The 26,498-nt window shown below is 41.8% G+C and overlaps 1 protein-coding gene across 1 annotated transcript in view; it reads right to left on the bottom strand.

Annotated features, from left to right (window-relative positions):
- The window catches only part of LOC122806172 (probable peptidyl-tRNA hydrolase 2), a 292,637-nt gene extending 266,409 nt beyond the window's left edge, over positions 1-26,228 (bottom strand). Inside the window, exon 1 of the mRNA XM_044076408.1 lies at positions 26,114-26,228. Coding sequence (XP_043932343.1) covers positions 26,114-26,177 — 64 coding nt within the window. The 5' untranslated portion in view covers positions 26,178-26,228. The remainder of the gene's footprint in view (positions 1-26,113) is intronic.
- Between the last annotated feature and the right edge of the window lie 270 nt (positions 26,229-26,498).

Here is a 26,498-nt window from a genome sequence, read left to right as displayed (position 1 = left end):
GCAAATCATTTAGAACTAAGTCACTAAATAATGACAGACATTGAGTTTCAGACTTCATATTCTTCAGAAAAATGCATGCTAAAGCAAGACCTTTTGTTCTGTCAACTGATTAAGTTTATACAACAACAATTTTTAGTACTGTTTGTATGTTCCCCCAATATATTTGACCTTGTCCAGATTTCCTGCGTTAAGAGGACGAGAGGTACACACAAATAAATCACTTTATAGAATTAGGTATATCCAAACCTCTAAACTGTCTCTGATTTTGGCTCAAAATGTTGCTCGCCTCTAATAACCCCTCCACAAAATGGCAAATTTGGAAGAAAACGTGGAGGGTTTACAATTAATAAATAATTGTAATGATCAGAGTATAGATTACTTTTAATTTCAGAAAGGCATGTAGATTCTCTTATTTTGTCAGCTGCTCAAGTTAACAGTACTAATATTAAAAAAGTGTCCTTTCTTTGACAGGTTCCCAGCTGTATTGTGTGGCTACTTCATATTTTTGCATCACATTTTTGGTCCGTTTTTCATAAGTGTGTTTTTTTTTGGCAAATTAGTGGCAAATCATTAAAGATGGACGTTAGAAAATGACAGACATTTGAGTTTCAGATTTCATACCCTTCAGAAAATTCATACTAATGCAAGACCTACTATTCTAATATCTTTCTAAGTTTATAAGAGCAATATTTAAACATTATCTTATTTTTGGGCCTTTGTCCCACTTCTGTTAATGGTTTTTGTCCAGATTTCTTGCTCTGAGGCTGACAGGCATGATAAATGTGTCAGGGCCATCACCGTTAGCCAGCAACATTTCAAACTGTGACATACTTCACCCCACTCCCCCAAGTAGTGACTCTGGATGTGTCCAAGCAAGGCAAAGAGCCGTTATGCAGTGTAAGTGTGCAGAGTATCTGTTCATCCAAGGTAGACACAAGTACGACAGTGGCTTTTCATCTGTCCTTGATTTTGCAGAATGTTCTGGTTTTCTGTCATATTTTTATACTGTTGACTTGTGCGTCTTATTCAGAAAATGCATGCTGCTGCAGTGCCTGTTGCTCTGTGTTTAAGTAGCAATGCTTTAATGACCATACAGTAAGCTTGTCTGAGACTAAGATGCAAGTAAGCTTTAATAAGCATACTGTTAAAGAATTACCAACATTGAAAGCCTTTTTGTTGTTGCCATGCAGAGAATATTTACATAACTAGATAGCTTATAAGCTTTAGGTATTGAAATGCATATGACAGTATTTGTAATAAAGGACAGGATTAAAGTATTTTCAGAAGCTTATTATATTTGTTGGAGACGTGTAGTCATTTTTGCATGCTTTACCCGTAAACTAAACGGAATGCCAATCTATCATGTGTGGTCCATAACCTGTGCAGTAGTCCTTTAAGCAATTTATCTTGAGCTTGTTTCTTGTTTGCTGTTCATTTTTTACTTTGATCATGTTTTCCCCATGAAATAAGCAGATAGTTGTTGTCAGGCATTAGGTCTTTTTTGGATAAGAAACATTTTTACAAGTGGGGGTATTGCTACTTTCAGCATGTTACTTGGTAATTTTATAAAGCTGAATATAAATTATAATTAGAACTGCAGTGCAAGGAGAAGTGATTTGAGTAGAGTGCTGCTTGCTTTTTCATACTTGATTTTGACTGGCATTCCAGTAATTTATTTTTTCATGCCTCACAACCTTTTTGTTTCCATTTAGATATTAAGTAAGCTGTCATGTAGCCAATGCATTGAAATATTTTTTCTTCGACAATTCATTTTGTCTTGATTAGACTCTTAGAATGACCGTTTGGCAGTGGCACACAGGGCAGCATATTTAATTAAAGTCCCAGTTTTTAGCATAACTACACCACTTTCAAACTGGCCCCACCCCTTCAGCTTTTTCCTGCAGCACCCCCTCCCTTTGATCTGAAGTAATCAGCCGTCACTGATTATTTGGCATCAGAGATGGTTTGAAAATGGGAATACTTCCATTTAATAAGAAGTCCACCATATAAGCTTGAAAGACAACTGTTCTAATTTCATCCAGTCTATTTTCTCTACCTATGATGACATTTTCAAAGACAAACTTACAGTTGTGTACTCCATGAAGGTAGACCCTGAAGTCAGCCCAGTTATCAGACCAGCCTGGAAAATTGAAGCAGCTATGCAGAACACTGTCAAGACTGAGCTAGATAAAATGGTACAGCAAGGTATCATTTGTCCAGTTGATGAACCTACTGAATGGGTATCTTCCATGGTAGTAGTTCATAAGAAAAGCTCAGATGATATCAGAATATGTATTTTGTATTTATTTACAAGATTTAAAGTGCTGAAAAGACCTCATCATCCAATGCGTACAGTCAAAGAAATTGCTGCTTTTATGCCAAATGCCACTGTTTTTTTCCGTTTTGGATGCAAACAGTTCATTTTGGTAAATTTGGCTTGACCAAAAATCTTCACTGCTAACCACTTTCAGTACTCCTTCTGGCAGGTACAGATTTTTTAGAATCATTTGGGATACATTTTCCCAGTGAGGTCTTCCAGTGTGCTATGGGGCAACTAAAGATTTCTGGATATCCGTGTGCTATTATAGTAGATGATATTCTAGTTGGAGGTGATGGTGAAGCAGAGCATGACAGAAACCTCAAGATAGTTCTGGAAACAGCACGTGAAGTGAATCTCAAGCTAAATCCTCAGAAGTGCAAGTTCAGGCTACGAGAAGTTACTTATGTTGGTCATTTGTTTACTAGTTCAGGCTTACAACCAGATCCTTCCAAGCAAACAGCAATTCTTGAGATGCCAGCTCCAGACCATGTTCAAGCCCTACAACATTTTTCTTGGCATGGTTCACTACCTAGGCAAGTTCATTCCAGACTTAAGCCAGCTTTCAGCACTGCTCAGAGAGTTGACATGCAAAGATGTATCCTGGTCCCGATTACAGCATCACCAAAGAGCATTTGATGTCCTGAAACAGAGAATTGCCAGTCCACCAAAATCTCAGATACTATGATGTTCACAAACCAGTAACTCTTTCTTGTGATGCTTTGAAATTTGGTCCGTGTCCAGAACTCGAACCCAAACCAAGATGCAGTACGCCCAGACAAAGAAGTCTTGGCAATTGTGTTTGCATGTTCGAAGTTCCATGATTATATTTATCAACCTTTACTCACTATTTTGAGAAAGTCTATGCATACAGCTCCAGCCAGATTGCAATGCATGATGTGGAAATGGCAAAAGTGTAATTTCAATCTTGCCTACACAAAAGGCAAACTTCTTTATCTTGCTGATACCTTATCCAGATCATCCAGAAATACCAGTGGACAGCATGAAAATGAGCAACTTGATTTTGAAGTCATGGAAGGGAGACATTTTTCTTCCACACATCTTGATGAGCTTAGAAGTCACACAACCTCAGATCCAATTCTTCAGAAGCTCAACCACTTTACCAGTTGAGGAAGGCTGTCAAAGCAATCTTGTTTACCTCATGACCTGCAACCATATTTTCTTTACACAGGTGAGATTTTTATTTGACAATGGTATCATCATGAAAGGTCCAAAAGTAATGGTTCCAAAATCCTTACAAAGAGAGTATATTACTATCTTGCATTGTGGCCACCCAGGAACTGATTCTACCAAAATAAGGGCAAGAGTACTAGTATTTTGGCCTTCTACATCAAGGGATATTGACAAGAGTACTTTCATCTTGTTCTGTATGTAATAGTACTAGGCCATATCAACAGAAAGAACCATTTCAGCTAAACCAGATTCCTGAACTACCTTGGTTGACAGTCGCTACAAACATTTTCGAATGGAATGGTCATTACTACTTGGTGTTAGTAGACTCTTATTCAAATTGGTTTGAGATTGACCTACTTCCTAATCTAGTGTCCAGTACTGTCATTAAGTTGAAAATGTCATTTTTGCATCCGTGGTAGTCTGCCCAAAGTTATTTCTGACAATGGTACACAGTTTACAAGCCAGCAGTTAAAGAGATTTGCTGAAGAGTAGGACTTATCCATGTTGCAAGTAGCCCCGAGTATCCACAACCAAATGGTTTGGCAGAACGTGCAGTTCAAAGTGCAAAGCAGTTATTAGAGAAGTCGAAACGAGACAATAGTGATGTTTTTCTGAATCTCCTGAACCTCAGAAATATTCCTCATGATAAACATCTTGGTTCACCTGCACAAAGGCTTTTGTCGAGACAAACCAGAACCACACTACCAATCTATTGGTTCCCTGTGCTAAGAACAACAAAGCAGTGAAAGCTCAATTTATGAAAAGGCACTTGTGCCAGAAGTCCTATTATCATAAGTCCAGCAAAATACTACATCTATTACAAGAAAGGGAGATAGTGAAGATGCAGACATCCAAAGGTTTTGATCAGATTGAAGTCATGAAAAGTGTATGTCCAGAGCCGAGATCATACATTGTGGAATCACAAGGAGTAGAATTTAAGTGGAATCAGAAACATTTAGTAGTAGTGTCTGACCCTGTATTGCAGCATCATGCCTGTGAAAATGACTCTAGATCTCAGAGTTATTCAGTGTTCCAGTTCCTGGGAACTTCTAGCAAATATCCCTGTTCTTGAGAAGATTCCCAAAATAGACTGCTCACCAATGACTGTCCCTGTTACTAAACCTAGTCCTAATTGCTATATCACTAGAGCAAGTCACATTTCCAGACTATGTTCCAGATGCACGGTAACTTGGACATGAACATTGTGTTTATTTCTCAGTGTCTGTATATTTGCATGTCTTTTTCACATGTCATTTTATAGTGGGAAATTCACTAAAGAGGGAGGATGTAGATCAGTATGTAGGTATACCTTTAAGAAGCTTTCCATGGGCTTGCACTTGTATAAATACTGAGCAAGTGCGAGCTAGACTGCCATTTTGTAGGGAGCTGTTGAGATGTAAACATATATGTATGCAATGGTCTGTCAGTTAATCAGACTGTTTATATTTTACGTTACTGCTAGCCATCATGTGTTTCTATATAATAAAGCATATAAACGAACTACCCTGCCTGTTCGTCTTGAATTATAACACAGGGCGAGCAACACCACTGGTTTGACATACAAACTGATGGCAACATAGCAGCAGTGGCAACATAGCAGCAGTGGTCGATATGGATAGACATCTTGCCAGATTAGTCTTACAAATGGCAAACCTCCATCCATCAAGTGCAGTCAGAAATTGGCTTCTTGCATGGATTTGTAAAATTCCTTATTAACAGATGAACAAGTGGATTCCTCCTCAGTCTGTTCTCTATCATGGTAGGATATATGCGATAACCAGAGTGTATCCCTAATACAACTAGAAATTTGTAAGTCTCCCCCTTTCCTCAATCTGTTTTCTTTCACAGCTGGACAAGTAGGAGTCCTATTTCACTCTCTTATTGTTCTTGCAGAGTGATCTGCGGTGGTGGTGCTGCGGTAGCTTTGTCTCCTCACAGTAAGACGTTGTCCTGTTCGATTCTCAACTAGAGTGTCTTCTGTGTGGAGACATGCGTGAATGGGCGTACCTTCGTTGAAGGTTGTGCGTCAGGGCTTGCAACTCGGCACGTAAAAAGGGCTGGCAACTCGGCACGTAAAAATATATTGCCAATCATTAGCAGACCAGAGTTCTGCTGTGGCGACCCCTAACCGGGAAAAGCCAAAAGACTCAACAGCAACAACATTGTTCTTACAGAGAGTGACAGGTTACATTAGCCAGGACACTGAAGAAGTCAGACAGATAATTAATGCTATACATAATAAGAATGAAATGCTAAACCTATTAAAATGCCTTTGAATACATACAAAAGGTACTATCTGATGGGAGGAAAAAACATAACACGTTAAGTTAAAGCCAATTTAAAATGATCACAGTAATGTAATGCATGCTGCCTCCCAAATGTATATAAAAGTCATACAGTAAAGTTGTGTAAAATCTTACCATAACAGTAGATGTCCTTGCCTTCAACTCTGCAGTATTCATTAAAATGGAATTCCCTACTGTGAAGCCCACCGTCCAGCCAGTTTACCAAAGACTACCACTGCTTTAAGGTACTCTGATCATCACCTACACATTCCTTGCATAGCGTAGGGCATAAAGGTGACGTTCAGGTGTACCATCCTCAGAACTGACTGCCCAGTCAGAACAGCAGTCCAAGGAAAACCAAGGACAACCTACACATCCAGGAAGGAAAAAAAGACTGGGGTGGAGGGAGTGAATAATACAGTGGTGAAGGCAAGGACATCTACAGTCATAGTAAGATTTTACACAACTGTACTATGTCCTTACAGTTACTGCTGCAGTATTCATCACAAATGGGAGAGTGCCAAAGCTCAATAAGAAACTTGGGAGGAGGAAGCAGCAGCAGAGCCCTCTAAGAAGCCATGAAGAATGGAATCAGCAAAACCAGCTCTTGCTCTGGAGATACCATCCAACTGGTAATGTCTGGTAAAGGTATGCACAGAAGTCCACGTAGCAGCTTCAAGAATAGAAAGAGTGTCTAAGCCTCTGAAAAAAGCACAGCTAAAGCCACAGTTCTAGTAGAATGAGCCTTTACAGAGAAGGAAGGCCCTCACCATGAAAAGTGTAACAAAAGAAAATAGCCTTTGAAATCCAAATGGAAATAGTTTGCTTGGAGACAGCAAAACCTAAAGACCTAGGATGAAATGAAAAACAACTGGTCAGATTTTCTGACAGCTTTAGTTTTAGCCAAATAAAATTCGAGCTGTCTATGCACATCTAAGGTATGTAGCACCCTCTCACCGTCAGATTGAGGAGAGGGGAAAAAAGGAGGCAAATTAATAAACTGATGAAGTGACAACTCATTAACCACCTTGGGCATGAAAGAAGAATTAGTACGCAAGGACACACTGTCCTCATGAAATATCAAAAAAGGTGGACAAGCCATAAGGGCTTGCAACACCTGTATGGCAGGAGTTAAGACCTAACAAAAGAACTGTCTTCCAAGAACAATGCTGCAAGAAAGCTGAAACAGCAAGCTCAAAAGGGGCCAGAGTCAATTTTTCCAAAATGAAATTAAGATCCCCGGGAGGGGGAACAGGCTTCCTGGGAGGTCTAATATTAAAGACGCCTTTAAGAAATTGTTTAGCCTCAAATCTAGAAGCTAACAAGAGAGGTTAAATGCAAACAAGCAGAAAGAGCTGATAAGTGGACCTGAACAGAAGAACAGGCCAAACCAGCATTGAGCAACTCACACAAGACAGAACCAAAGGAATATCCACAGAAAGTGGGTCCAGGTCAGGAGAAAGACACCAAATAGGAAACCTCTTCCATTTAGACAATTAAGATTTCCTAGTGGTAGGTTTCCTGGCCTCCTGCATGACCTGCAGCACATCCTCAGAAAAAAAGATGTCCATGTGGGATCAGAACGCTATCACCCACAGTGTCAGTTGAAGTGTGGATGAGAGACCCCTTGTCTTGTGTGAGGAGATCAACCCTGTTGTGATGACTGCCTTTGGCTAGATGTAGAAGAACAGGGAACCAGTGCTGTCGCAGCCAAAAGGGAGTCACCAACAAGAATTTGGGAGCATCCTGTTGAATCAAATAGGACTCTCAGAATGAGAGGAAGGGGAGGGAATGCATAAAGAAACATAACCTTCCATACCAGAGGACATGGGACAAAACAGAAGAAGTTGTCTGTTCAGAGGGGAGGGAGGCAAAGAGATCTACTTGTGGAGTTCCCCACTGGTGAACAATGTCCAGAAACACATCCCTGTGAAGCATCCATTCGTGGGATTGAGTGAAAGTCCTGCTCAGATTGTTTGCCACAATGTTCTGATGGGAAGGAATATAAACTGCCTGAAAAGTCACTTGATCACCAGATCCCAAACCAAAAATGTCAGCCGGCAAAGACACTAAGATCTTGTACCCTCCCCTGTTTGTTGATATACCACGACTAGTATTGTCTGTGAACACCTTGATAGGCCCTAAAGAGAAGAGAGAATGAAAGGCCTGAAGGGCCAGCCTAAGAGCTCTCATCTCTTTGATGTTAACATGCTCCCTCCAATTACGAGGCGACCACACTCCCTGCACCATCATGGAGCCAATCACTGCTCCCCATTCCACATCTGAAGAGTCTGTGAACAGATCCCGAGAGAGGAGGTTGAAAAGGGAGCCCTGGATTCACAGACAACTGCTGAATCCACAACAGAAATTCCATCCTGAGACACAAGAGAAGAGGAACTAGAAAAGTCTAGAGGAAGAGCATGCTGAAGCCAGACAGACTTCAGAAACCACTGGAACTTCCTCATGTGGAGTTTGACCAGGGGGAGCATCGGAATGGTGGAAGCCATAAACCCCCAGAGCTCACAGAAATTCCCTGGCTGAAATGGAGGCCAGGGGAAGAGGAGTTTGAAAGAAAGAAATAAGAGTTAAGGCCTTTGGAGGAGGCAGGGATGCCAGTATTGGCACTGTTTGAATCCTGCAACCCAGAAAGATATGATCCTGAGAAGAAGTTAGGGAAGACTTTTTGAAGTTTATCGTGAATCCCAGCCTCTGAAGAGAAATGGAAAAATGAGGATTTTGCAAAAGGACTTATGGAGAGGATGCCTGAATCAGCAGGTCGTCCAAATAAGGAAAGCTTTGGATCCCTTGAAGCCTGCAAAAAGCAATCACAGGAGCGAGGCATTTGGTGAATACCCATGCAGCAGAAGAAAGGCAAAAGGGCAAGGCACAGAACTGCAAATGCCAGGAAGCAACAGAGAAATGCAAAAGCCTCCTGAAAAGAGGATGGATCGGAATATGGAGATAAGCATCCTCGAGATCCAGAAACATCAGAAAGGCCTGAGGGAGCAAGAGAGGAAAAGGGAACTGAAGGGACAACATCCAAAAGGAAGGCACCTTTAAAAAGGTGTTTAATGAGAGAGGTCTAGAATAGGTCTCCAAGTACCTTCTTTTCTGGGCACTGGAAACATTCTTGAATAAAACCCATTTCCCTTTTGGACACAGGCACCTCTTGATTAGTACCCTGACACAAGAGGTCTCGAAAAACCTCTGGGGAAAAAAGGAAGTTCTTCCCAAGAAAGCTGAGGAATGCCCATAAATTGAGGGTGGGAAACCCAGACCATGAAATACCCCTGCCAAATGACTGACAAACCCAAGAATCCTGGGTAATTCAGAGCCAAAGAGGAAGAGATAGAGAAAGGCAAAGAGAAAGAGGAATGTGGCTGGGAACAGGTGGATAGTCAAATGGCACCTGGTTTGTCAGGAAAGGAAAGCTTACGAATTCCTACAGTTTGAGTGGCTTTAACAGGAGGAGTCCATTTACCTTTAGAAGGAGAGTGAGATTGCCTACGAACAAAGACGGGCTTAGGAGGGTAGTTTCACTGAAATTCAGGCACAGGGGAAACAAAGACATGTTAAAGCTCCTGTAAAGCCTTCCCCTTGTCTGCAAATATTTAAATAAACCAGCAGCTGCTTCCCCAAACAAAAGTTTATTATCTAGTTGAGCATCCATCAACTTAGCCTGAATATCATCGGGTAAAGGTTGAAGCCAAAGCCAAAAATACCTCCTCAGAACTGAACCAAACAGAAGCCATCATAATGCCTTTTTCACATATGTCCGCAATCTCAAAGGAAGCACCCAGATCTGTTAACAACTGGTGGTCAAGGACACCACAAATGCCGTAGATATAGCAAACTTACTGGCTGACATATTCCGTAAAATTTCACCCCTCTGTCCCCCCATCAGGAAATCAGGACATTCCCCTTATATTTAGGGATTAGGTCATCACTGCTCTCTCAAAGGCAAAAAATACAGCCTCCATGGGACCAGATAACATCTCAGGCTGCATTAACTTCCAAAATAGAACCAAAAAAAACAAAAAACACAAAGGCACTCAGGAAGGAAACCAATACTCAAAGATGGTTTATTCACAAAGTCAAAGTACAAATAAATACATTAACGTTATACTTGTAAAATACGTATCGACTTCAACAGATAAAACACCTAAAATTCTAACCTGTTTAAATATCCTGCTCATTTAACTTATCAGCCAATAAAAAATTACATTCAATTATGCAAATTTCAGCAACATAAGTACACAGAATGGATGTATATAAAATGCAAAATTATATTATATATCTAATATTGTGTAAATAAATATATTTAAATATATGCTGTTAAAATTAAATAATTTATTAAAACCTTTAAAAATTGCACAAGACATTATAAAATTGTGCAGACATTTCTCTTGCAAATCTACTAACTACCACCCAACATAGCTTCACCAAAGTCGAAAACTGGCTTGCCAACCATCTCCTGATCTTAAATCCAAACAAAACCAAGTTACTTCTCTTCTACCCAACCAATAGATCTCCGACTGAAAACTTCACTATAAAATCCAATAATGGGACCATCATCTCCCCAGACACCTATACAAAGCTATTAGGAGTAAACATTGACAGTAAACTCAAGATTTGATATACATATCAACCAAGCCATTAAGTCAGTCAACAAGAAACTTGGGACCCTATATAGAATTAAAGCCTTCCTTACCCCGAATGCCAGGGCAGCCACAGCCCGTTCACACCTTCTCTCTACCCTACTATATGCCTCTCCTGTCCTCACTCACCTTAACAAATCTGATCTGGCCAAACTCTCATCCTGCTATAATCACATTGCCAGGTTCGTTACAGGCCTACCCTACAGAACACACCACTGTACTAACCTGAAAAAGCTTGGATGGATAGAATTCCCACACCTTCTTCACCAGTCCCAACTCATAGAGGCCTTCAAAATCCTTAAACAACCTGAGAATACCCCCGCACTAAAAAACTTAATGACTTCCTACTCCAATCTAAGCTGCCTTCGCTCAGCAAACAGACTCCTTGTCCAAACAACTAAATCTCTCAACCTAGGTGGTGACGCTATTTGCCAACACCACTGGTAAAATATGGAACTCTCTCCCAAATAACATCATGCTTGCAACTTCTCTAAGTCAATTCAAAAATAGTCTAAAACTCCACCAAGTCACACTGGCTATGTCCTTGCTCAAACCCAGACTAGCTCTGTGCCATTAACTAAAACATAAACAACTAGCTAAGATGATAAGTACTTTGTATACTGTGATAAAGAAATATGTATCCTGTCTAACTCTATGTCATTATACTGCCTACCGTCCTTGCTAATATGTTATTAATGTTACATTTGTAGTAATCTCAGAAATAGTAATGGCAGTCTTGTACTTGTATGTAAATAGCCTATGTTTTTGTTAAGTTCTTTCAGCTCATTTACTGTACCTAATTATCAATGTAACTCTGTTGGAGCTTTTCTCCCCGGGCCTCCGCTGAAAAAGGACATGTATCCAGTCGGACCATCCCGGTTAACAAATGTAAAATAAAATAAATAAATAAATAAAATAAACATAATGTTGTTAAAACAACAAGTTCTCCCTCTAGTGGACATTATAATTATTGTAATTCAAAGTTTGGCAGCCCTAATTTTTAAGACAGGAGCTAGGGACAAATTTTCATTCATACCAGGAAAGTTACTGGCTTCCAATGTTATTTGCCAGTAAAGTTCCCTGTTTTCTATATGTAGTTCCCACAAACCTCCTCTAATGTCTTTGGCCACCATTTCTATTACAAAAAAAGAAAATGCTGCCTTGTAACAAATTAGACTATGTCTGTAAAGGGCATTATAGCTCAAATGGCTTAGTGGTAACTTGCTGTGCTTATGGTGTGCAGGGTCCTTGCAAGGGCTGATTATTTTGGGAGGGTAGCCTAACAGTTAAGGGGTTTAGCTTACAAACACAAGGTGCAGGGTTTGAGTCTCACAAGGGATAATTGGCTAGGCTTCAAAAGGCCCACAAGGGCAGTTAGCTTAGTACTAATCTATGAATTAGCATTGTTATTGTTTTTTACCTCGTACAGATGTTCATATATTCTTCTGCGGAGCTTCCTCTCTGTTTTCCCCACAATGAATCCACTACATGCCTTGCATAAAACACCAAGTAAATAACTCCACTACTGTCACATGTGGCATATTTGCTCTTCAACTACTTCTAGCTGTTACTTCCACATTATTGCCATTATAAACATAAGGGCATTGTGAGCAATGACCACATTTGTAAGTGCCTTTCTTACTACGTCCAAATAGATGTACCACGTTGCTGCCCCTTTCAATAATATTCTTAATGTTAGAGCCTTTTTTTTAAAATACATGTGTTTATTTGTACTTTGACTTGGTGAATAAACCATCTTTGAGTATTGGTTCCCTTCCCGAGTGCCTTGTTTGTGGTTTTGTGATCTCAGGCTGCATCCTACATGAACTCAGGCAGGAACTTGCAGCACCGTTATTTGCCCTATTCAAGCAAAGCCCAAGTACTGGCTTTGTCCCAGCTGAATGGAGGAGAGCCACTGTCATCCCTTTACACAAAGGTGGAGCGCCCACCAATCCGGGAAATTATAGACCCATCAGCCTAACTAGCCTGATCTGCAAGGCCATGGAACGGATTATCATGGACCTCATTAACAAGGACATTGGCAATTTCCAAACACTTGAGCCCACACAGTTTGGCTTCATCAAGGGGAGGTCATGTCTGTTAAATTTGGTCGACTTTTTTGAGACAGTCACCAAAGCCATGGTGGGGAAGAGGGTGCACACCGCCTACCTTGACCTGGCCAAAGCCTTCGGCTTAGTTCTCCACTTGGGCATAATATATAAACTCTCTCAACTAGGCATTAATCTGTATGTTACCAGATGGGCAGCTAACTGGCTCACTGATAGAACCAACAGGGGAAGCCACTTCAAGCAGTAGACCCGTATCTAGGAGAGTACCCCAGGGTTCGGTCTTGGAGCCTCTATTATTTGAGCTATACTTTTCTGAGGTGCATGCCAAAACCAGTGGGCTATGGCTGACCAAGTCTGCAGAGGACTGCAAGCTGGGCAATGTCATCAATTCCTCTAGTGACATGGACATCCTCCAAGAGGGTCTCGCCCAAACAAATGACTGGTGCCAGAAACATGGCCTCAAGACTCAATACCAAAAAATGCATCATCCTCCTTGGGGAGAGTGATGTCCCCATAAATGATCACTTTAATAACGTCTTAAGCACACAATCAGTTGTGAGGGATTTGGGCACCCAAATTAATAGCAACCTGACTTTTGACTACTCTGTTGCTTCCACTGTACGGCAAGCTTTCTACATGGCCCACTTCATAAGTAAGGGTTTCTCATCCAGGGACAAGGAGGTCATAACATCCCTGTATTCTTCCCTTATAAGGCCCATTATTGAGTACAACGCCCTGTTTGGCATGTACCTCACGAAGCACATGCAGCAGCTGGAGAGACCACAGAGGTTCCTCACCAGGAGAATCCAGGGCCTCAAAAATCTACTATACACAGGCTAAAAGCCCTATCCCTCTACTCACTGTCATACAGACTCCTCAGTGGTAACCACTGCCTGGCATGCAAGGCGATCTCGAACCCCGCCTTGGTGAGATTGCTGCATATCCACAAGGCAAGCTCCACTCAAGTAACCCGCACGTGCAGCCTCAACTGGTCTGTGATATCAATAGGAGTTGTTGGTGGGATAGATTTGTGTCCCAGAGACTCTCTCATCTGTGAAATAGACTTCCTCTCCATGTGAAGCTGAGTACCTCTTTATCCCTTTTTAAGAGCAACCTGGATAACTGGATGGGAAATAGAAAATACATCCCTGGGATTCCACCTGCGTCCCTGCTGGACAGGGGCATCAGGTGCTGATTTGTTACACATGGGCTAAACTCTTGGCTAGGCTTATAAGGCCCTTGAGGCCTATAGCCTAGTAACTTCCTATGAGCCAAAAACAGCAGCCATAGAAGAGGCATGTGCTGCATCATAACTACATTTGATAGAATATACATGAAACAGATCCAAACTATGGAAAACAAAAGAGACACCAAATCCCGAAGTGGAGGACACTTTATTGTAACAAATTAACAGCTTTCGTCCAACTATTGAGGACTTCTTCAGAATACCAAGCATAAAAAACTCGCTGAATTTGTGTACACGCCCCCACATTACCCCATGTGACCAGCTAATTACATGACTTCCCATACCTAAAAACAAAAACCAGCCACTTTAAAAAAAAAACAAATGCTTACCCAAAACTATACATATTGTGTGTATGACAACTTATTTTACACATCTATAAATAAGTAATAATTCTTATTAATCCTCAATAGATGGACGAAAGTGATTAATTTGTTACAATAAATAGTGTTCTCCGCTTTGGGATTTGGTGTCTGTTTTGTTTTTAATACATTTGATAGAATGATGAATTACCTGAGAGGAAGTCCCTAGCAAGGAAAGAGCAGTAGATTTACTCTCAGAGTCTGGAAGATCAGAAAGAAGCTGACAAGCCTGAGAAAGAAGAGCCAAGACATACCTAGAGATATGGGTCTGATAATTAATAACCCTAAAAGCTAGTGTAGCCCAAGTGTAAACCTTCTTAACTAGCCTATCCATGGTATTACTGTCCTTGTCAGAAGGCAGTAACTTGGGCAAAGGAAACAACTGAGATGGCTTATCAGAGGCTACAGACACAGATCATGTAAACAAAAATGAACAATCCTCAGACACCCTTATAAATCCCATCAGACTTCTTGGGAGCAGGGGACATAGAATCCGGCACTTTAGAGGAATTGGGAAAAAACATCCAATAAAGCAGGCAAGACAGAAGGAATGGCCACAGCTTTAGGAGATTCCATCTGCAGTAACTCATAGTACCTCTTATGGATATTTCAAACATGGGCACAATCCCACTTAAAAAATTCCATCATCCTAGAGACGGTCATTAAATAACCCCTCAGTAAAGGCCTGTCACTCACTTTGTGGATCCCTAGGAACAGAAGAAACATTAGTTTTCTGCTTCTTTTTTTAAGGGGATGTATGTCCTAGAAACCAAAGAAGGCCCTGATTCAGGAGGGCGTTTCACAACTGTAGTAAGGACTTCCTCCCTAAACAGAAACTGCGGAACCCCTCCAGACCCCTCGGAAACGATCAACTGTGGTTCCCTCTGAATGCCCGAAACTGATGCCTGCAAAGCCACGGACATGCTGCCCTCCAGATCCTCACCGACCTCCAACCCAGATGAGGTAGAGGAATCTGACAATACAACCAGGCGAGTCTCCGGGTATGTAATAACCTCAGGAGAAATTCCCGGCAGAGGCTGGACAGCGGAGGATTCCGGCCTTACCTTATACCCTTCTTCCCTGATGGCTGACCGTCAGGGCAGGAAGTTACATCCATAGCATCTGCAGCAAGAAGCTTAAGATGCTGGTTCTCAAGATACAAAGAAAGGGAAGAAAGCCTACTATGAAGAGTTTTAGGGACAAACGCCTGACAAATAGAACAAGACATATGGTCATGAGCAGCACCCAGGCAAAAAAAAAACTTATCGCGGAAGTCTTTATGGGGAATCAGTCTCCCACACATTTACCTTTCCTGGATGACATTAACCCCCCCTCCCCCAAACAGCACAAAACAATCAGAAAAGGAACAAAAACCCAACATGGGGGTACTTCTCTGCAATGGTGAGCACTTCAGCAAACAGGTGTAATCACCAGAATGCCAACAAACAGAAAAAAACGGAAGGAGGAAACAGACCGACTGTTAAAAACAGCATTCAGACTGGTGGCAAGTTCTGAGGCTGGTATGCCTGAACGTCACCTTTATGTCCTACACTATGCAAGGCATGTGTAAGCAAGTTCAGTGTACCTTAAAGCAATGGTAGACTTTGGCAAACTGTCCAGATGATGGGCTTCATGGCAGGGAATCCCATTTGTAATGCGGTGAATGTAAGGACATCAATACATACACATCACACATTCTGTAAACAAAAGGGGGAAACATCATATATGAAGTATGTAGCTTTAAATACTAATAACTAACCACACAAAGCTCCATGTCATGTTGTACACTTTTATTCTAGAAGGAGTGAAGTTTAAATAATACATTATACAAAGTGAGATAAATTCACATTCTCTACCCACCAACTTGATCTTACAGACACGACATACAAGGATTCATTTTATTGATCAGGTTTACCACACTAGGTTAGCAGCCTTTTTTTCAGGGGAGAACCAAAGTGGTAATTATACTATTAGGGGAAATTTGGCCAGGCCATTGAGGAACATTCTCTATCTTTTCAATACGTACTGTGGGATTTTTCACATTCACCTGCACTCAAGCAGATGGGGCCTTAGTTTAACATCTCATCTGAAGGACAGCACACTCTGGAGTACAGCATCCCCTTCATGCTGCATTGCCGTGTCAATCTACCTGATGTGGGAATAGAACACGCAGCCTTTTGCAGCAAAGGAAAATGTGCTACTTGTTCTGCCACTGAAAGGAAAATCAATCTCTCTCTCTTTTCCACCACTTGGTGGGAACAGTGCCACACAATATGATTACTAAGGTATTGTGTGTAAAATGTGAAAAAATTACCCTGGAAAGGAAGACTAGGGCAAGGAGGAGAAGACAGTACAACAACCATAAAAAGGGAACAAAATGTAATACATGTGATATGATTCATCTGTAAAATGAGAGGGCTGGGGAGGGGGCAAGGTTTAATCTTGATACAAAGTAGTCCTTTTTTCCAGAAAGTGGAAGCGGTTACTGGGATGGGTGAAAAAAAGCTAAGGTAGTTGATGCCTTTAAGTAGTTACAAATTTGGATAAGGCTGGGAAAAAAAGGAGAAGCAGCTGCCTTAGGCTTGATGAAACATCTAGACAGACCGACTTCTTCAGCTCACTAGTTGTTTACATACTTCCATATGCCATTCTCATACAATGAGCAAATCAGCTGCACAGCTATAGCCTGGTCTATAACAGAGTTCAGTCTGGCCATAGATATCCTGCAAGGGAAGGACAGCTATTTGCAGATATCACATTTTCAGTGCCTGATCTGCACACACACACACACACACACACACACACACACACACACACACACCATTCCCAGCAATCAAAGCAGCCACACAAAGTACCAGAAGCAAGACCTGCACTACAGTTTCTGATTAGCAAGCGTAGCTGACAAATCCCAATTCTTCATGTTAGTAAAACTAATTGAGAGAGACCTCACGGTATTAAAGTTTTAGGAGAATTCAGCCCATCTCCCCTTTCAAGCAAGATCAACATTTTTTAACATAACTGTTACTGAAACCTGTTTATGCTATCCTCATGAAGTGGGTAGCACTCTACATTCTTGCCTCCAGGCCCTACCCTATTTTTGTCACAAGAACTCTTTTTATAACTCCTCCATTATTACTCACCCATACGTCACCTTGTCCCCACCAAACCCCAACCCCATTCTCAATCCTCCTTTCTGTTTAGTGATTACTAAACAAAGAAAGGAATTGACAAATTAAAGGGGCAGGTGCATATAGACTGTACTATAGCAGCTAAAGACTCCAAAAGGTACACACTTATGTACTAGTAGGTGACAAAGTGCAGCAACAGCAAGGTAGTTTCTGAACAAAAAATAGTTCAAAGAACTACATGTGAAATCAAAAGGCCACCATACCTCTCAACTTCTCACAGAAAGAAATCTGGACAAAGCCATACATAACTGGAGGAACGCCGGCCCAAAAATGGGGGCACTTTTTAAATATTGCTCTTACAAACTTAGAAAGTTGATAAAATAACATGTTTTGGATTAGCATGAATTTTCTCAATGGTATGAAGTCTGAAACTCAAAATGCCCCGAGATTATTTTTTTTTTTTATTTCAACCTGCAATGATTTTCCAGAAAACCAGACTTTTGACAAAGAGACCAAAATATGAGGCAAAATTCTGCAAAAACCTGTACAGCTGAAATGTATGAGGCCACCAAGAAATAGTATGCATGTAGCCTTAAAAATGAGGCAAGACAGAAGACCACATTATTATGCAGTGAACTGAGAGTTACTTAGCAAGTCAAGCCTAACTGGTCCTAGTCTTCAAAGGGTCTATGTGTAGATTTTTTTAAAGGAGAACTGCACCTAAAAACTGAAAAAAACACATTATTTTGTTTTACAGTCAATTACTTCGCCTTCCTTATGTTATGTTAGTGGGACAGAAAGAAATTCTTAAGATGAGGGGATAGGTTCATAGGTTCATAGGTTTATACTAGGCTATCTGCCCTAAGGCATTTATAAGCCTAGCCCAAATTATTGTGGCTTACGCCACCCCTTATATGAAAAAATACTGTGCCCATTAGTTTGTTGTGCCTCTGTCCAGCAGTGACCCAGAGATGATTCCCGGGGTAAACCTACGATCTCCCATCCACAGGTCTAGATTTCTCTTGAACAGAGTCAGCGAGGTGCTCTGCCTCACATGGACCGGGATTTTATTCCACAGCATAGGGAGTCTCTAAGTGATAAATCTATCCCTCCAGCACGTCCTATTTATATCCGTGCTAAGGTTTAAGTCGCTTGCTCTAGTGGTTTTGGTGGATTTGGATTTTTTGAGGTGGAGCATGTCCATTAATTCCGGGTTGGACATGGCCTTGTATGTCAGGCACATGTCACCTCTGAGCAGACGGTATGCGACTGAATAGAGCTGGAGTTTCTTCAATCTGGCAGCATATGACAGATTTTGGAGTCCCTTTATCCTTTTGGTGAGGAACTTTTGGGGTCTCTCCAATTGCTGCAGATGTCGGGTGAGATACATCCCGAATGGGGCATTGTACTCGATCATTGGTCTGATAAGTGAAGAGTACAGGGAACAATGACCTCACTAGATCTGGATGTGAATCCCTTCATGATCAGGTGGGCAATGTAGAAGGTCTTTCTAACCACTTTAGCAATGTGAGTGTCAAAAGAAAGGCCACTGTCAACCTGGGTCCCCAGGTCCCTGATAACCTCTTCTGTGCTTAGTGGATTGCCACCTATATGGTAGCTTGGGGTTACCTTGTTTTTCCCGAAGGGTATGACTATACATTTTTGGCGTTTAACTTCAGGCCATGGCTCTGGCACCAGCTATCTGTTTCCGTGAGTCCCTTCTGAAGGATATCAGTGTCCGATGCACTTTCCACTATGGCGCCCAGTTTGCAGTCATCTGCAAACTTTGTCAGCCAAAGTCCTCCCATGTTGGCCTGTACTTCTGAGAAGTAGATGCCAAACAATAGGGGCCAAGGACCGAGCCCTGTGGGACACCACTTGTGACCGGCTTGGAGTCTGACACAGCGCCAGCAACTCTAACCCTGTGGGTTCTGTCCTTAAGCCAGTTTGCAACCCATCTTGTGACATATGGGTTTACATTTAAGCTGGTAAGTTTTTCTACAATACCCGAGTGGGGTATTGTATCGAAAGCCTTTGCAAGGTCAAGGTAGGCTGTATGGACTGCCTTTCCCTCATCAATGGCCTTGGTGACTATTTCGAAGAAGTCGACCAAGTTCAAAAGGCATGATCTTCCCTTGACAAAGCCAAACTGGGTCGGGTCCAATGTCTGCAAGTCCCCTATATCTTTGTTTATGAGCTCCATTATGATCCTCTCCATAGCTTTGCAAACTAGACTTGTTAAGCTTATGATGAGGTAATTACCAGGGTCCGTAGAGGCCACCTTTGTGGAGTGGGACCACAGTTGCCGACGCCACTCCTTGGGCACGTATCCTGTGGTAAGGCTGAGATTAAACAGCTGCCTTATGTGCGGGTTTAATTCCTCATTTAGCTCGTGTAGCACACAGCCGGGGACACCATCCGGTCCCATTGATGCTGTGTTTTTAGCTTTAGAGAGAGCAGCTTTCACCTGCGCATTTGAGATGTCCGGGAGGCTACACTCGGCTGGGATAGTTATCTCTCCTTTAGGGGAGAGGGGTGAAGTTTGCACTGAACCTGTCTGCCAGTATGTTGGCAATGTCTGTGGGTTCAGTGATTTTTGTATCATTTTGGACTAATTCTGAGCATATCTGTGAGTTTCCACCCAGGTTCCTAACATAGCTGAAAAAGGCCTTATGATTGTCCTTTGAATCCATGGCAATTTTTCTCTCAAAATTGGCCTTAGTTGATTTTATGAGTGCTCGTATTTTTTACTAATAATGATCAGGGTGACTTCCCTTTTATGGATTTTGTTCTATCATGTAATAGCTTTCTCCTCTTATTGTAAAGTTTGTTAATGGCTGGGGTCCACCAGACTGGACGTTTGCCCTTTGTGGAAAGAGTCTTGGTTTTATTTGGGATTGCCTGATCCATGCAGTCCTGGAGGTGTTCATAGAAGGCATTTGTAAGGGCTTCAGCAGCTTGGGTTGTGGTTTCCTCTGACTCAGGGGCCTTGAAGGATACCACACCAGTCTTGAGTAGTGTGAAGTTTGCTTTAGAGAAGTTCTTCACTATGGTCTTTTGTTTGGGGTGGGGCGGGATGTGGATTTCCAGTGAGATTAGTTTATGATCAGATCTCACCAATGAGGGATATACTTCGGTGTGGAGCATTTTGTCCCCATGTTTGTGACAATGAGATCTAGTATATTTTCTCCTCTTGTGGGAACAGTGACTAGCTGTTCCATGGCATTTGAATTTATGAACTCCAGGAACCGTTGGGCTAGAAAGTTAGGGCTTGAGTAATGTTCCCAGTCTATATTCGGGTAGTTGAAGTCACCCAATATGATGGTGTTTGGAGATACATTTATACCCTCCAGTGTCTTCAGGAAGGCTGTGTGGGGTTCCTGAGTTTGAGAGGGTGGCCTGTAGCATGCTACAATTTGTAGAGCAGTTTTGCCTATTGTTAGTTGCACCTGGATGGTTTCCGAAGCTTCATGCGTTGCCACCAACCTGGAGGTGTGAGTATCCTTTATGAATATGGATACACCCCTCCTTTTGTGGAGTGGTCCGGGTTTTGGGGCGGAACGCATGATATGAGGTAAAACCTAATAGTGCCGGGTGCTCTCAGGAGCCTTGAACCAGGTTTCAGTTACAGCACAGACATCGATGTTCTCCATACTGAGAAGGGCCTCGAGTGCGTGCATTTTGAGATTTAGACTTCTGGCATTGAGCAGCATTACCCTCAATTTCTTCCCATTTTTGTTTTCTAGGGTGGTAGGTTTAGAATTTGAGCCTTGCCTAAAAAGGCACTATGGGGTGGCAAGAGCCTTAGCCAATATCCGAATCCCAGGGTGACAGGTGCAAGCCGTCCCTTGCAGCAGCGTGGCTTGTCAAGCATGTCATCCCAGGCAGACAGACACTGGATCCCCTTTGAATGACACCAGACATTAAGCCAATTGTTAAAGCTGATCATCTTGTCTCTATATTGTGGCATCATTCTTGGTGAAGGAAGGATACTGCTCAGGGTTAGGGTCATACCTGCCTGGGCTACATAATCAGAGAGCTCCTCTAGGTCTCTTTTCATGCAGTCCAGGGAGGTACGTCTCAGGTCGTTCACACCAGCATGGACAATGACTGTGTCATATTTGTACTTGCTGTGGAGTGACCCAGTGCTTGTGTTATGTGGCGGATTCTAGCGCCCGATAGGCAGCTTACTGTGACCCTCTCCTTGTTCAGCCTGGTGAGTGGGACGTCAGTGTGTCTGACTATGGAGTCACCTATGACAAGTATGTTTGGTGTTGTATTTGGCCTTAAGGGCTGTGACTGCTTTGCACACTGCTTTTGTGGTTTATGTGTTGCTTGTGGGGTGTCTTGAGGTAGCAGTTGTTTGGGTGTCTGCTTTGGAGGCCTCTGCTGTTTAGGTAAATTTTACTCAGAGCCTCCGAGTATGTCTTTGTGTGTTTATGTGTTTGATTCAGTGGAGTGGTAGCATTATGTGAGGCTGGTTTTGTGGTGTGTGTAGTTGCCTTCTCCTCCTGTCTGGTCTTGCCAGTCCTGAGTTGAGAGAGCTCAGCCTCCAGTTTGGCTAAATAGCTGCATCTCTCGCAAGTATTTGTGTTATGTGGGAGGAGGAGAGGGTTGTCTGTGTACATGAGGCAGTTATAACATTGCCTCAAGATTCCCAGATTCACCAGCTGGACCGGAGAGGAGATTGACAACTGACAACTGATACTTTACTGTCTCTCATAAGTTGACAGCATTGCTGTGACTGCTTACTTTTCATTGTCAGCATCAATCTGCATTTTTAATTACTTTGTTTCCTTTGATTTTCATTAGTAGCCATCTCTGTTGCAGCATTTTAAGGAATATTTGAATTACAAGCTTGAAATGTTGTTGAGTTAATTGTTGTTTTCAAAGTAACAACTGTAGTGCAGTGTTCAAGTGTGAGAAATCTGATCCCTGTGACTAATGGGTGTTTTACTTGGGCTGAAATGGTTTGTGTTGCATTCACAGTTTTAAATAATGTAGCTAGAATTAAAGTCATTGATGTTAATCTTCTTTCCCCAACTCCAGAAGAAACACGGGCAATGTTTTACAACAGTACCCCCCAGCCATTTTGTGCAAGAATGGGCGTGGTCAGTGACTGACATGCAAATGGCCATGAAGTAGCATGCAAATGATGCATGATTGACATGTCATGCAGATTTGCCTGTGCCATCACAAATATTCATTGTCTAATGTTGTTATAGTTAAGGCAGTGACAATGTTTTAAAAAAATTAAATCGTGTACAAAAAAACAGAAATTACAAAGTAATACACTGAGTGCTCCATCTTAAAACAATAATCAAAGTAAAAGAATTCTGTTTTGGCAGTAGTTTGTCATTTGGCATTTTGGCAGTTTATTTAATTTAAAATTGACATTCTAACAATAACGGTCAGGGGATACTGAGGGTCTTGCTGCTGATGTGTGAAAATGTCCAAATACGAGAATTTCATTGTAGAAATCGCTTCTTCCTTAAACTGATTTCATTTTTCCCACTCCTCATTTCTTGATACACTGGAAAATATTAGGATACAACCTAACACCCTAATAATGGGCAATTTTAACTATCCCACCATCAACTGGGAAAAACTACTCATGTACCAGCTCTTGTGCTCAACGTTTTCTGGAGTTCATAAAGTCCAACGCCTTGGATCAACTTACCCACACCCCCACCAGGGGCAGCAATATCCTAGACCTGGTCATTACCAACATGGGCAACCAGTGTTCCACACCAGAGGTCAATTCCTCATTGGTCAGATCTGACCAAAAGCTAATCACCCTAGACATCCACATCCCGCCCCCAACCCCCATTAGGGAAACCACTGTAAAAAAATTTCTCCAAAGCCAACTTCACTCTTCTTAAGACAGAAGTGGAAAACTTCGCAACACCCATGCTGACGGACAATAGAGGTACAACTGCTGAATCCTACACAAATGCACTTTATAAGCACATACACGAGTGCATGGATCGTGCAATCCCTAACAGAACCAAGATGCTATTCTGGGTTGGACATGGCCTTGTATGTCAGGCAGAGATCACTTCTGAGTAGGTGGTATGCAACTGAGCACAGCTGGAGTCGGATGGTCGAATGTGAGGTTATCAACCTGAGTGCTCAGGTCTCTTACCACAGGTTGTGTGCTTGGGGGGTTGCCGTTGATATGGTAATCAGCAGGGGCCATGTTTTTGCCAGATGGTATGATGATGCATTTTTTTTATTTTTTTGCATTTAGCTTGAGACCATGACTTTGGCACAAGTCATTAGCTGCTGTGAGACCCTCTTGCAGTATATTATCATCATCTGGGGAGTCAATGGCAGCACCCAACTTACAGTCGTCCACAAACTTAGTCAGCAACAGGCCTTTTATCTTTACCTGGACCTCTGAGAAACTCCACTAGTGACAGGTCTGCTTTCAGAGGTGGAGGTGCCTATTTTGACTTTGAGGGTCTTGTTGGTGAGCCAGCTGGCCACCCACCTGACGAAATAGGGATTTACTCCAAGTTGTGTTAACCTTTCGATGATGCCCGAGTGGAAGATTCTGTCAAAGGCCTTGGCCAAGTCAAGGTAAGCTGAATGCACCAACTTTCCCTCATCCAGGGCCTTGGTGACAGTCTCAAAGAAGTCAGCCAGGTTCAACAGTCAAGATCTGCCCTTGACGAATCCAAACCGGGTGGGGTCAAGTGGTTGGAGATTACTTGTGCCCTTGATTATGAGATCCATAATAATATGCTCTATGGCTTTACAGCTCAGACTTGTCAAGCTAATGCAGCAATAGTTTCCAGGGTCAGTAGTGGCACCATCTTTGTGCAAGGGGATGACAATGGCAGTTCTCCACTCTGCTGGAATGAAGCCTGTACTTAGGCTGTGGTTGAATAGGGAGCTCAATGGCGAAGCCAGTTCTTGCTGAGATGTTGTAGACTACATCCTGGGATACTACCAGGTCCCATGGAAGCTGTGTTCTTTGCCTTGGATAGGGCCTGTAACACTTGATCGATGCAGATATGAGGTGCGGGATAAGTATCGGGGATGACGATAGGGCCTTTGGGGGGATAGGGGGTGAGGTTTGCTCTGAACCTATCTGCTAGCAGGTTGGCCAAGCCCACAGGATCAGTGTAAGTGATGCTGTTAAGTACTAATTCGGAACAAACCTGGGCTTTGCCACAGAGGTTCCTGATGTAACTGAAGAAGACTTTACGGTTTCCCTTTGTTTTGGGGGCTAGTTTCGATTCATAATTGGCCTTGGAGGTTTAGTTTTCTATGGAAGTGTGTGTGTGTATATTTTTAGGGAAAAATGAACCGCAATTTTCACAGCGTTCTGGTTATCTGCCAGTAAACACAGTTCTCTAACGGAATCCTTGTGTAGTGCCTCATTTATGATGACTCTTCATGTAACACTTAAATATACAATATTAATTATACCATCAGGTAATGTTTACCACATGCCGGTAATAAGAAATGAATATTCCTGCCAACTTCCCCGCCATCTTCACGTGGGTACCCAGTTGGGTGGGGTTTGGGAGGGCCTTGCTATTGCACATGGGGGGGGGGGGTTAACATCAACAAAACATGCGCTTTTGCAGAAATTACTGTGTAGGAAAAAAAAATGCAAAATCTTATATTGACAGAAAGCAAGAAGTTAAATGAACATATTTGCTTTCTTTCTTTCTGGCGGAGAGTTTTATTACAAGGAAGGGCATTTGCATCTTAAAACAAAGCTTGAAAGCCCTGACTATGTTCAGACTCCAGGCTACAATCCGAGGTGATGCTGGCAATCTTAAACTGATAAAGTGCATTTAAATGTCATTGTTTTTTTAATGGGTCTATTGTTAGGACAAGTGACCTAACTTACTGTGCCTCTCTCTGTAGCTGTTGTGATGTAATAGATAAAAGACAGATGAAGGAAAAAAGACCAACATAGTTAATGAATTATGTTTTCTGTATGTGAGGTGCATACCTCTCAACCACTTAAAAAATCTGGGCAAAGCCACACATAATGGAGGAAAAAAGGCCGAAAAATAACGACACTTTTTTAAATCCTGCTCTTACAAACTTAGAAAGGTGGTAGAACAGGTTCTACGTTAGCACGAATTTTTCTGAAGGATGTGAAGTCTGAAACTCAAATATATGCCGATATTTTCAGACTTCAGTATTCAATGATTTGCCATTGAATTGCCAGAAAACCTCAATTTTATGAAAAACATACCAAAATTTGAGGCAAAAATCTGGACAGTTGAGAGGCAAGAAGCGTTTTAGTCTCTGAAGGAAAACGCTTTTTGAAAAGAAAAACTTGACCTTTGGGGGAGTTCTCCTTCAAGCGATTGGAAAAAGTATTCCCTCCCATATCTCTCAACCTCTTGGATCAAATAATCTGCACAACGCTATAAATATTGGAGGACAAAGGCCCCAAAATAGGGACAGTTTTTTTAACATTGCTCTTTCAAACTTAGGAAGTTAAAAGAATAACTAGTTTTATGTTGGCATGAATCAAGGGTATCAAGTCTGAAACTCAAATGTCTGTCATTAATTTTATATTTAATGATTTGCCAATAATTTGCTAGAAACCCGCAATTTTATGAAAAACAGACCAGAATATGAAGCAAAAATCTGTGCTTTTAAAAGGTATGCCCCAACTGGTCGAAATACCAATCCTGGCAAGTACAAAAACTATAATGCAAGATCAACAGCGCATGCGGGATACACAGTCGACCAAAGTGGTTAAAAAGCTAAAAATCCCTGATTCAACACGACCAAATCAAGATGAATTTTAAAGCAAGCATATCACAACATAACAGGATAAAATATAAATCACAAAATACTTTTCGTACGTGTATATGTTTACCGTGCTTACAACTAGAAATGGACCATTTCATAATCAAACAAAATATCAGTAGCCCCGTCCCCATTATATCTCACGGGTCCCATAACATATAACAAAGGAAACAGCTAAACGAATCAGACTTTAAACAAATCCTCCATAAACTTACAACAAATAAGTCAACGCGTTCCGTACAGGACGCTTTTCAGCCCCATGTTTAACAGACGTGGGTACGCCCCTCAATTCTGCGAATGTATTATGCCCTGTCATTGCTGGCCTGGGTAACAGTTCAAGCATGTTCCGAACTAAAAAAAAAAAAAGTGACAGTGTACACGGATTACAGTTCTGTAACCTTTTGAAATATTAGTTATGCAAGTGAGAAATTATTTTGTTGTATACAATGTGTACA

This window comes from Protopterus annectens, chromosome 7.part0 (assembly GCF_019279795.1).
Source record: "Protopterus annectens isolate FY-2018-M chromosome 7.part0, PAN1.0, whole genome shotgun sequence".
NCBI classification, from domain to species: domain Eukaryota; kingdom Metazoa; phylum Chordata; order Ceratodontiformes; family Protopteridae; genus Protopterus; species Protopterus annectens.
Note: the sequence above shows the minus strand (reverse complement) of the source record. Positions and strands in the feature narration are given on the sequence as shown.